The sequence below is a fragment of the Columba livia genome, chromosome 1 (genome assembly GCF_036013475.1).
Source record: "Columba livia isolate bColLiv1 breed racing homer chromosome 1, bColLiv1.pat.W.v2, whole genome shotgun sequence".
Taxonomy (NCBI): Eukaryota; Metazoa; Chordata; class Aves; order Columbiformes; family Columbidae; genus Columba; species Columba livia.
The window spans coordinates 123,550,267-123,563,465 of NC_088602.1; the positions used below are offsets into that span (position 1 = coordinate 123,550,267).

The 13,199-nt window shown below is 36.2% G+C and overlaps 1 protein-coding gene across 7 annotated transcripts in view; it reads left to right on the forward strand.

Moving 5' to 3' along the window:
- Nucleotides 1–9,138, forward strand: part of ARL13B (ADP ribosylation factor like GTPase 13B) — a 56,292-nt gene extending 47,154 nt beyond the window's left edge. For 3 of the 7 annotated variants that reach the window (XM_065076468.1, XM_065076480.1, XM_065076472.1), the window contains exons 8-12: nt 624–855; nt 1,333–1,449; nt 1,912–1,980; nt 3,608–3,650; nt 7,080–9,138. In XM_065076468.1, the coding sequence (XP_064932540.1) occupies nt 624–855; nt 1,333–1,449; nt 1,912–1,980; nt 3,608–3,650; nt 7,080–7,134 (516 nt within the window). In that variant the 3' untranslated portion in view covers nt 7,135–9,138. Of the gene's footprint in view, nt 1–623; nt 856–1,332; nt 1,450–1,838; nt 1,981–3,607; nt 3,651–7,079 lie in introns of all 7 variants that reach the window. The other 4 variants (XR_010475340.1, XM_065076492.1, XM_065076488.1 and 1 more) reach the window with 4 other exon arrangements.
- The last annotated feature ends 4,061 nt before the right edge of the window (nt 9,139–13,199 follow it).

A 13,199-nucleotide genomic window follows, 5' to 3' on the forward strand; every position in this document is an offset into this window, starting at 1 on the left:
TCGAGACACACAAAAACTCTCAGAGACTTTTCCACTAAGTAATTCAAAGATTTGTTTCTCTCCAGGACAAATACACCCATATCCACATATCTTGTAAAGTCAGCTACATGCACAATAGTACACTTTATAATAACATAGTAAAAAGAGAAGGGTATAGCTGTGAGTATTGCAGAGACAGTGATTTAGTGATATAGAACCTGTGAAACAGCCTGTCATTGAGTCTGTATGATACAATCTGTATTTGACCAAACCATGGTAGCACTTTCTGGATACTTAAACTCTGTGCATATGTCTTTCATTTTAATTAAAACATTAAACAAAGAAAAGATAAGTGAAGAGGAAGAACTTAGGATTTTCTAACGTTTTGCTGAGGACTGTTGATGTTTATATCGCTGGCATTTTTTGTTATCATATGACCAAAAAGAAAGCAAGAAATCAGGCTATAAACCTAAAGATAATTTATTTTGCATTTAATCCTCCCCCACACACACACCTTCTGGACAGCGTATTGAAAGTTTACTTTCCTCACGTATTTGAAAATATTTTTCTATGCTAGAAATGGGACAGAAAAATATTGTAGAAATATTTTGATTGTTATAAAAAATTCTTATACTTTTTGTTAGAACGAAAGGCAAATTGAAAAGGAAAAGAATCGTCAAATGTTGGAGACTGAAAAGCCTACTATTGTCTTGCAATCGCAAACAGAGCAGGAACAAATGGATGCCCAGCACTTATCAAGTAGCAGTAGCCAAAACACAAATGATAGTAGACTAGAAACATGCAATTCTACAAGTGCACAGATTTTGCAGCATGAAGAAGAGAATGGGCAGCAAGCCTCACAATGCCTTGACTCAGGTAAAACTGCTTCCTTTTAATGTATCAATTAATGTTATTTTTCACATAGCTCTTCCATCTCTGTATTATTTTTTGTTATACCACATGTCAATTTAATCTGTAGAAAACCTAAAAATGCACCATTAGGTTTTCGTATTGGTAAACATGCTTCGTAAAAGTGCATGTTTGTTGGCGTGACTGACACTGTAGGTGAAATTAGGTTCCTTTTTGTCATAATCAAATATGTGGTCCACTTTCTGTCAGTAGCAAGATAAGTTGTATTTCTGTAATAAAACATAGTTTGCCTATATTTTATGCTTACAGTTTATTTTCTGTAGCAAAACGTTGTGTAAATTTTACATTTCACATGCTCTTCTGTATAAGTTTGGACTGAAAATGCTGATGCATCTTACCCCAACAATTGTATTAAAAGATAATCTAACATAGTTTCTGAATATAATTGTATGATATGTACCTCTTTATTTCTGTTTGATATAGATAACAGTAAGAAAAAAAATAAAAAAACAAGATTTAAAAGGGTCCACAGAGTAGAACCTCTTAATTCAGAGGATGCTGTTCCCAAAAATCCTACACCACCACCAGCTCTTCCACCAGGTAAGTGTACTAACAAACAATAATCAATGCCTCAATTTGTGGTTATTAAAGCTTTAAAATATTAATTTGTGAATGATGAAATTCGTGTGATCTTCATAGAAAGATGTGCTACTAAATCTTACTCTCTAGGAAATCTTTGATGCAGTTTGTTACTTTATGGTATGAACTTTCAGCAGTATTGATTTGATCCATTCTGCAGGGTGGTGGGGGAAATATTATTTTCACACAAAGGATGAGAGCCTTGACTACGCACTGATGAAAAAGTAATTAAAAATATCCATTTTTTAACAGTAAATCAGCTTATTTTTAAACTACTTCATCACTATTCACCATGTATGTAATATGTTGCATACTTTTGGCATTTCTAAATGCTTTGATTTTTCCTAAAGAGAACTGGCTTCTGTATTTTTCATCATCATCAAATGCAGTCACGGCGTGTTTTGGCTGTCTGTTTTCCTTTAGTTGGCTGGGGAACTCCCACACTTAATAGACTTCGAAAACTTGAGCCTCTTGGTGAAACACATCATGCTGGTAACTGAAGTTTTGTATTTTTTAAAGCATTCTTCATTGCTCATTCACTTCTACATTCATTTCTTTTCATTCTTCATCTTTTTTAGTTTCTTAATGCCAATATTCATTGACTAAAAGCTAACCCATTTGCTTAATAGAAAGCATCTTTTTGATTTCTCAAGTCTTTTTTTTTTTAACCAAAAAGACTAAGTTCTCTCAGATTCCCTTATAAAGTGGCATGGGATATCAGAAGCTATTAATGATCTGAAATTATCTGCATGGCAGCATGCACCTGCATACTATAATGTGCCATTAACAAAGAGTAACAGGATTACTTACTTTAAGAGTCCAAACAGATATTGCATTCAAAATGAAAGTTTCAAAGTGTAGTTCCATTGTTCTTATGTAGACAGCTCATCATTATCTGATGCAGTGGAGTTGGGTTACCTGGGTACTGGCAGAAGTCGGAGGTATTCAACAGAGATGATACTGCTGAAAGACCTAAGCAGGACTGCAGAGATCCAGCAGGGCTTATTAGTTTGGGATCCATCATGGCTCTTCCACATCTAGGCTGGTTCTGTACTAAGCTGTCAGTTTGTTTCCACACTGGTGTTATGGCGGGATGTAGAAGTGCTGATCACTTTACAATACTGAATCCAAATGGACTCCATGTATTTCTGGAGTTCTGGAAACCATGGCCCATATCCAGATCAATTTGCTGCGTCTAAGCTGACTCTTTGTGCTGCCTCTTGAGATAGCCAAAAAATTCTTCTTTCCACTGCTACTGTTTTCATATGGTTTTAAAAACATAGCCTGTCAGATTTTGGCGTTGATTTGAGGGTCTGATGAGAAGGAAAGCTAAAGACATGTGGGGACCTCTGGATTAAGTGCATTATGTTGGCAACTCCGGCTTAGGGACTGCAATCCCAGCTGTGATGAAAAGCCCAATATAAATTTGATTGCAGAAGTAGTGAGACTTCCAACTGAAAACTAGGTTATTGGCCTGCAAGGAGAGGTGTCCATGATAAAGCTTGGGATCTGCTGCTTTAACTGATGAGCCAGTGTCCCTGATAGTTCATAAACTGATAGGAAAAATAAGTTTAATAACTGGAAATGTCAGGGTGTAGTAGATAGATTCTTGATTTCTCTCTTCTATAATGACTATTTTCTACAGAGGATTGTTTTTCATATGCTCATACTGTATCTTTTTCAGTTTTAGATGATAATTTCTTCATTTTTCTTCTATTTTTATTTTTCAAATTTTGAAAAGGCAAGTGAATAAGGAAGCATACGGAGTACTGTGAGTTGAGGATAACCAAAGCAATGGAAACACTTATACAAATTGAACAAATAGAACATTAATTGTGGAACCTATAGAGAAAAGAGCTCAGTGTGGCTCTAGTGATCCTTGAGCTTAACCCTGACTTGAACTGATTGTGCTACTATCATGCAGAACAGCACCCTCTGGACATACCTGTTGAAGTTCTGGAACAACAGAACATGGAGTGTCTTTGCCAAAGCATCAAAATATACATAAAGATGAATTAAGATCTCTAAAAATTAGTAATTAGTAAAAATTAGTAATTCATGTGCATAAAATGTAATTTGTAGTCTTAATCATAAAACCATCTTGCTCTTTTTTTTAAAGCACGTAGAGAGAAGGCAGCAAGAATGAAAAGCCAGATGAAGAGGTAGGGAGGGGAAGAAAGGGAAGGGATGATACTCAATTTTTATCTATGCATAAGGGAGATTTTGCATTTTGTAGCAGGAGCATGGGTGGGACAAAGAGGGAAAAAACCTGCTTAAGATAGGTTCTTTACTCACAGGTGTGTACGCTAGTAACCTGAGATCTGTGTTAATTTACTCCATTTTGACATCAGGATTACATTAAGGTATTTTGGAATCTAACGGTGTGAAAGATGTTGGTAGGGGAACAATCTCTTGAGCAGAGGTGTAACGACTGAGATCAGAGGGAACCTGGAGTGCTCAGAACTTTGCAGCTGAATTCAAGACATTGCCTGGTCTTCACTGAGATTGTTTTTTTTCAATAGTTTTGAAACACTCACAAGATTCACACAGATACAAAAAATCCTGAGACAGCAAGAAAGCATCTATGAGGAAAGCACTATTTCTAAATGAAAAAAGCTGTTTAAACTCATGATCCAGCATTGTCAAATCTTTAGTTAGGTCCTGATATCAAAGAGCATCAATTATTTGTTTTGCGTAAAGCAGTTGTGGTTTTTTGTTTGTTTTTGTGTGTGTGTGTGTAGTTTGTTGTTGGTGGTTTTGGTTTTTTGTTTGTTTGTACTTTTTTGTTTGTTTTTGTGTGTGTGTGTGTGTGGTTTGGTGGTGGTGGTTTTGTTTTTTTGTTTGTTTGTGCTTTTTGATTTTTGTTTGTTTGTTTTGTTTTGTTTTTAATTCAGACCATTTGGGAGCCATAGAATCATTTAGGTTGGAAAGGACCCTTAAGGTCACTGAGTTAACTCAACCATTAACCTAATACTGCCAAGTGCATCTTGCACTGAATTTAGCTTGCTGTCTTGTCCTTGCCCATTTTCTGTCACACAACTGTATTTTTCAATGAGTTTTTACGTATTTTGTAGGTGGATAACCTGCTTCTGCTTAGAAACTCATTCAAGTTTTCCTAAGACCAGTGGAGTCTACTTTTGATCCATTTTTTTTAGAATATTCCCTGAATTGCATCTTTCTGAAAACCAAATTATTTTTGGCTGTCCCTTCAGCAGAGAAATAAATAATTTGGATTATTGTGGTGCTTTTTTTTTTTTTTACAGCTTTGCCCAAAATTCACTGTAAAGGTGGTTTTAAAAGTTTTCAGGCATTCAACCTTTGTGAAAATAAAAAGACCTGGTTTCCGTATTGCTTTCATTATATGAATGTCTCGAAGGACAATTTGCAGTGAAAACTTAAAAGTATTTTTTTAGTATCCTTTACCTGGAACTTCAATGAGGCTTTGTTTTTTGTGGGACTTTTGGATTCTCTGAAGTACACTGTTCTCTACAGCAGTACTCTATTCTGTTGAACAGTTTGCTTTGACAAACTGTTATTGGCCAAGTGGCCGAAAAGTCTCTGTGTATGTTGCAAATGAGGACCTATGTTCATGTAGACCAGGGTGAGAAACCTCAATTTCAGTAGGATGCCCAATAGATGCTTTTGACAGGACTCCAGGTAAAATTGTTAGTGTCCATAAGGGCAAGGAGAGAAAAAAGTATTTAACAGTCTGCTTTTAAAAGTTTAAGAAGCCTTGGTTGTGGGTAGAGGTTATTTTCAGGAGTACTCTGAAAGTCTATGTCCAAGAGTGTATCAATGAATCATTTAATAGTTCTTCAACATAAGTCAAGAAACCCCCTTAAGCTTCAAAACAGATACAGTTGTTTGTAGTGTTGATTTCTGGTAGCTCATGGAAAAACACAGGAACAGGTGTTTCTCTGTATTCCCATGCATTCTAGTAGAGGTCTTTGTCAGTTAGGATAGCAGTTATTCTTTTGGTTTTGTCTTAAAAAATATTTTTTGGAAGTGTCACAGATATGTGGTAGACCTTGCTGCTGAAATATATAAAATTAGTGTAGTGTGAGGTTGAAACAACTTCCAAAGGTCTGGTTTTTAATTCAAGGTGTTCTTAGAGATATAAATCTATCTTAATGATTTAATGTGCAAACTGCAAAATTTAGTGTTAGTGAGAAAACTGTTTATTATATATATATAGAGAGAGTCTTTTTTGTGTCATTGTAAGTAGAGAACATTATGTTGGATATTTAGGCAGAGTTAACAGGTAGTAGAGTCAATTATATAAATCTTTAATGATACACTTATTTCCACTAAAGACTTCATTTTTCCAGTCATGCTAATGATTCTAGCACTACATGAGATAATGAGTGTCTGTTTATTGTCACTGGAGGATACATTTGCAAGAATGATAAACGTTTCTCATTATAGGAGGTAAAATTGTCTGCCAGTCCTAAAGTTGTCTGCCAGGCCTCAAGAAACTGGCTAATAAAAACATCCATTGTACAGATTTTCATTTACCTTATAATGATTTGTTGCAGTTTTGTTGCTTTTCACATGCTCCTGTAACACTGAATTAGCTCCACTAAGAACAAATTATTTAGAACAGTAATATAACAGTGTTGTTACTTTACTGATTTAAATGTAAGGATAACTAAAACCTTGATCCTACAGACGTGCACAGATTAAGTCTTAGTGAAATACAACTTGGTTTTGTTAATTTTAGCTGAGGAATGCAATTTTAACACACATTATTGCATATCTGCAACAAGTAGAATATATTTTTCTTGGAAAATTTTGATTTCTTAAAGCTGAATTTTAAGTTGGAAGGCCATCAAGGCTTTTCTGGGGAGAAGGCTGTCTGTATAAACAAAATTGAGATTTGAATGCTTCAAAAAGCTGCTTTTATTTTTAATTTCTACCTGTTTCTTACCATCTTTCATATTACTAATATTTTGTTTGTGAAGTGCTTTGCATGTTCCATTCAGCATGGGGATTTTTCATCAATTACAAATGTTCGAGAGTACTTGTTACTCTCTTTTGATGTACTTAATAACTTTGTCTTGAACACTTTTACTACCTTAGATTCCCGTATTGAAAAAATGTTGCACTTTTATCTAAAAATTCTTAATGTAGTTATTTTAGAAAGTTAGTGTGGCTTTCAAGATCTATGCATAAGTGTTCTCCAAAATTTGGATGCCCAATAGCGTCAAGTGTCACTTAAAACTTTATTGCAATGTAGATTTGACTACAGCAACATTCAAATTTTGATACTTCATTTTTTCAGTTGTTCGTTGTACCCTGTGGATGTCTCGCTTCCTATTTTTAGTGATGTTTACAGATTACCTTGGGGCTTCATCTTGCAAATGCTAATACATGTGTAACAAAATATAATTAAACCCTGTTTTAGCCAATACATCTCCAGGTATTAAATAGAGCCGTGTCTGAAATTTGCTTGTAGGAATAAGCTGCAAACTTGTAGGCTACCTAGCTTTTATTAAGGAAGCGAGAATTTACCTGATTTAAAGAGTGTGTAAGCAAAGGAGATGGTAAATGACATATTAATGTCTTTTTCTTCTCTGACATTTCTTATACAGATTTCTACGGAAAGCCTCTGCCCCCGCTGACTGTACGCCAAAGACCCAACAGTGATACCCATGATGTCATTGCTTAACGGGATCACAAATAGTATTTAAGAAACATTATACAAAAAAATTATATCAGATATATTTTTTTCCCTTGAAGGAAAAATTTTAAAATGAGAATCTATTATTTTTTTGTAAAATAACTTGGTGACAAACATGGAGGTCATTCTGTCATATTTAGTTGATCAGACTTTGTCATTTACTTTTCACGTCACCAGCTCTTTGGGATTTAGCATGAAATCAAGAAAGGTCTACGTATGCTCATAGGAACACAGTATCAAATATTTATTTGGTTTACTTGTGAAAACAAATAGCTGTAAACCTGAAGAAAAAAACTTTCAAGATCACATTATACTGGATTGTATGTTCACATCAAGACCTTTCTCCAGGTGCTGTGCAGTGGTCAGTATTTTTGAAGCTAATAAATGGTTCTAATGCGTTTTGTAAGATTCATATATGATAGGGTGAATATAGGGGTGTTATGTAACAAATATTTGAGTATATTTTTCTAACTTTTTATAAAATTATTTGCAAGTTTGTGTCAACACACATACTTACTATCAATAAAATTATACCTAGAAAGCGTTACAATGCTGACAGTCAAATGCATACAAGTAGAGGATGTTTGATTCTTACATTTCTCTTACAGTAGCAATACCTCTTATTAGAGATTACGTGAGCAGATGCATATTTTGTATTTCTACCAATCTGAAGAGGTGAGGAAGCTAGATAGGGAAGTTAAAGATCAATACATTTTATACAAAAATATGCTATTTGAATTGTCTGAGAAGTTTTCTTATGTGTTGTTTTCTTTGTTTTGTTAACTGAGTTGGGCATAGGTAATAAGTTCAGTTGAAAACATAGAGCTGAATATTGTATTGTCTACTGCAACATACAAGAAAATTGCCCATAGTGAAAGTTTTGCACTAATTCAGTCACCAATTCTGATGGAAAACTGAATCAACCAGTATGCAGATAAGCTCCAGCACTTTTTAATCTTGATAACACTAAAATACCATCTCAAAAACAAAGGAAACCCCAGTTTTTTAAGGACTTATATAATACTTCCACACAATGTGTTACTTTTACATTAAAAAATCACATACAAGTGATACATAAACAACAAGGGTTGCAGTTGGATATATTCCTCTTTAAATATTTATCCTCTTAAATTGGAGATGGCCATTGGTATATGTGTAAACATATATAGTCACGGTACCTAGTTACACCAAGAAAACCACATTCAAAGGTTTTTTGTACAAGCATCACTTGATGATTTTCTATTATGCACTCAGTCTTCCATAACATGGTATTACCAACAGATTTTAGATTATATTAAAATAATGCAATGTATATATTCAGCACTTTGACATTAGAAACCTTTGCCATATACCCCTTACAGCAATGAGTTACACAAGTTATATACACAAAATTAAATTATTACCCAAGATATTTAAATACTATGTTGGAAGGGGGCAGGGAGTCAGTCTTAAGAATATTGCGTTTGGAATGAGTGGAGAGGAATATTCCAAGTTTGCTAGTTTAGTGTCAGGATGAAACAAATTGTATGTGACTGTCAGCATGAGAATACTTTTTTGTATTCAAACAGTGTAACATGGTCAGTGTGATTATTCTCAGGATTTAGTCTTTTTCACTTCAAACAAACACAATATTAAGTGGAAGGGGGAAGTTTATGTGTGCAATCTCAAATCTTACTATCTTTAGCTATGTTACCACTTAAATTTTTTGGCTTAAAGGCTCTACTTTTGCAGGCTTGTTTTTTTTACAGCCTCAGTTTCTAGAAATGTATTTCCTTTTTATTCTAACACTTATCTAAAATAAATTAATGGAAGTCTTTATTAAAAATAAATATTGCTGTGGAAACAAAATTTAAGAAACCAAAATGGAAGATGTTTATATTTGTATATGAAATGTTTATTGTTTGTGTGAATACATGTATCAGTTTTGTTTCTGCTTTTAAAATAAATTCTACCAATTTCTGACCAAAAAATACAGTTTTGTTTATTAATATGCTCTATAATTATTTACTACAATAGTTTTTTCAGTCATATATACTACCTTGACTTTTTATTTGCTCAAGATGACATTTATGTATAGAATAAAACTAATGCAACAGCATCAACATGATTACCATATTATCATAAATTTTCAAATTTTTAGAAACAATTATAGACATAAATGTTTAATGGCTGCAAGTATAATTTACATAGCTAAAATGTACAAAATAGAGACCATACTTTTACAACTACAATGTGGTCAAATTTAGAATATATTGATAGATTGGCACTAGGTTATGAGTATGCGTATACATATAAAGTGCTTTGATATTGCACTTTATGTTTGAGAGGTAATAAATTGTACATTTGTAAGTTGAGAGGTAATATTTATATCACAATTATTATTACTGCATGAATTAGAAGATTTCATCAGGTTCTCATGCTCTTTGTTGTCAAAACCATCACTTTCAAAACATATCAGTGCATTCAGCTAGGAGGTTTTGTAGTTAAGTACATGAGTGGTAAGAACATGGAAATATGCTACATAGGAAATATGCTACATTTTTTTTTATGAGAACATAATGAGGTGGATAGATGATGGCAAAGCAGTGGATGTGGTCTGCCTTGACTTCAGTAAAGCCTTTGACACAGTCACCCACAGCATCCTCACAGCTAAACTGAGGGAGTGCGGTCTGGACGATCGGGTAGTGATGTGGACTGCGAACTGGCTGAAGGGAAGAAGCCAGAGAGTTGTGGTCAATGGGGTGGAGTCCAGTTGGAGGCCTCAAGGGTCAGTACAGGGCCCAGTACTATTCAATATATTAATCAATGGCTTGGATGAGGGAATAGAGTGCACTGTTAGCAAGTTTGCTGATGACACCAAGCTGGGAGGAGTGGCTGACACAGCAGAAGGCTGTGCTGCCATCCACCTGGACAGGCTGGAGAGTTGGGCAGGGAAAAATGTAATGAAATATAACAAAGGCAAGTGTAGAGTCTTGCATCTGGGCAGGAACAACCCCAGGTTCCAGTATAAATTGGGGAACGATCTATTAGAGAGCTGTGTAGGGGAAAGGGACCTGGGGGTCCTGGTGGACAGCAGGATGACCATGAGCCAGCACTGTGCCCTTGTGGCCAGGAAGGCCAATGGTACCTGGGGTGTATTAGAAGGGGGGTGGTTAGTAGGTCCAGAGAGATTCTCCTTCCCCTCTACTCTGCCCTGGTGAGACCACATCTGGAATATTGTGTCCAGTTCTGGGCCCCTCAGTACAAGAAGGACAGGGAACTGCTGGAGAGAGTCCAGTGTAGGGCAACAAAGATGATTAAGAGAGTGGAGCATCTCCCTCATGAGGAAAGGCTGAGGGAGCTGGGTCTCTTTAGCTTGGAGGAGACTGAGGGGTGACTTCATTAATGTTTACAGATGTATGAAGGGTGAGTGTCACGAGGATGGAACAAGGCTCTTCTTGGTGACAACCAATGATAAGACAAGGGGTAATGGGTTCAAATTGGAACACAAGAGGTTCCCCCTAAATTTGAGAAGAAACTTCTCAGTGAGAGTAACAAAACACTGGAACAGACTGCCCAGGGAAGTTGTGGAGTCTCCTTCTCTGGAGACATTCAAAACCCACCTGGACACATTCCTGTGTAACCTCATCTAGGTGTTCCTGCTCCAGCAGGGGGATTGGACTAGATGATCTTTCGAGGTCCCTTCCAATCCCTAACATTCTGTGATTCTGTGTGATTTTGCATTATCTATGTGCAACATTTTAAATACATTTTAGTCAAAACATGTTATAGGTAGGTTAAATGGATCTTCTAAGATCCATTAAATATTAATTTTCATGAGCTTAGCTGATGTGAAAGATAGTCGGTGCTTCAAAATAAGTCATTCTCATTGTTGTCTTTGTTTTTAGCCAAAACCTAGAATCCACAGAAGCACCTTACTTAGAGATGTAAAGGTTATAAATAGAATATAGTAACTATAATCACATTATTAAAAGTAGGTATATTTGATATCCACTAGGTTTAGTTTCACATCTGTGACATGCTCTCTCCATGTAAATAATGCACAGTAAGTGAGGGACACTCATATTGAGGTGAGACAAAAGCACATTTTAGAGGAAGCTATTTGATAATCTTGTGAGACTTCTATGAGACTGATGAAGAATTAGAAGGCTTTAAAATAATTACTTGCAACAGACAGCTGGTGCCAGCTTTCTAGAGGCTCTCTTGAGAGGCCTGCTTATGAGGATCGAAATGGAAGCAGCAAAATACCCACAGAGGCCCAGCAGGTAATACATCCCAATATCATTAATTTGTATGATCTTCTAATTACATATTTTTTATCCTAAAATTCAAGTCATCCATTAATTTGATCTTCATAAGACCTAGCAAGATTTTGTGGGGTCTGTCCTAATATAACGAACAAGGAGAATATGTTTTCTTGTGTATTTCTAAATTAATATATAGTAATGATGAAGACTCAGAATTTGTCCTTGCTCAAGGAAGCTGCAGACACCTGAAACTGAACATTGAAAGTCACAGTAATGGCCTGTCTTTTCACTTCTCTTGGTTTGGAGAGAATTCACGTGCCGGTGGTGGTATTTCTGAATATTGACTTGCTAACTTTAAGACATTTCAGCCACCTTCCACTCTCTGAATGTATCAGGGGCCAACACGGCATACACTGTGTCCTCTGCCTTTGCTTTCCTGAATGCGGGGACATGCCTAGAAAACCCAAGTTTGAAATAAGATGACTAACGTTTAAAGAAAATGCATTAGCCTGAGAGAATTGTGGACTGAGGTTGTAGTGGAGTTGTGGAAATACAACAGATTTTTCAGAAATGAGATACAGCTTGTGGTTTAACTGGGCATCCAGGCATGCAGGTGGTCACTTACTGTGGCAAGCGTAGTTGCTTAGGTGACAGAGATCAGATCATTTTGGATTGCTTTTTATTAAGAGGAACAGTAGCCTGAATTTCAAAATGTACTGAAGTTAATTCCCCCAGAGTCAATCCATCTCTCCAATAGCACAATAGAGATACAGGTTGTGGTCGCGTTTTTACTGTTTTTTGTAGTTTCTTTGTGGTCCTGGTGTTCCCAGTGCACAAACTATTTAACTGAAGTCTATTCTTCTGATGTGTTGCAAATCTAACTGGTTTCAAACACATTAAGAAACACTGATGGCACCTTCTACAAGTAGGATCTACTCTGTATTTAGGGGAAGGCAACTGATTCAGCGTACGTTTTTGTTTTATTGGTACAGTAAAATTCAGTCATTGTATGTATTTCCTTTTATGTTACTGGTCTTGGCAGAATTACATCCACAGAGAACTGCAGTTTTTACACTAGTTTTGTTCTGTGTCTTGTGGTACAACTCATTTATCAAAAAGCCTTCCTGGTTTCCATTTACATTTGATAGGTAGGAGGTCTCCATTTTGCCTGCTGGCTCTTTGCCAGGATCCTGATTGAAACGTTTTAAATAAGTTTTCAAGTTTGATGACAATTTGCATGAGATTTGCATAAATGTCCTTAGTTTTCATTACTCAGTTCCTGGAACTCAAATGTTTATCTATATGATAGCACTGCTGCTTTACCGTTGCACCCCTTTCCTGGCTGGATTTCAGAGACTGGTTTCAGCTGTGTGGATAGCCATTGATGTTATAGAAACTCCTGTTTAACCAGCTTGCTGTTTCCATGGGCATTGCTCTTACTGAAGGACTCGGCAAATGCTGACGGACAAGTGAGCTTTTGAGTGAGAGAGAGGGTGTGTGGTGGCTTTGTTCTGCTGGGCCACGACGGCTGCAGCAAGAGGTGACTAACAAAGCAAGATGCCCTTTCTAACAGGAGTTCACCGGTCCCCACCGTTCTGCTCAGGTGAAGTGGTCAAAAGAGGAACTGCTCTCATTTTGGCAGCCTCGGGCTTTAGTGCTACTAAGCCAGTTACGGTTGGTGAATTGAGGTCTAGCGGTTGTCCTGGTCACACTGGTCCCAGAAAATGGGCTATCTGAAAATGGGTGTAAGACATTTGTGTGTGATAACTCTCACGTTTCAATTT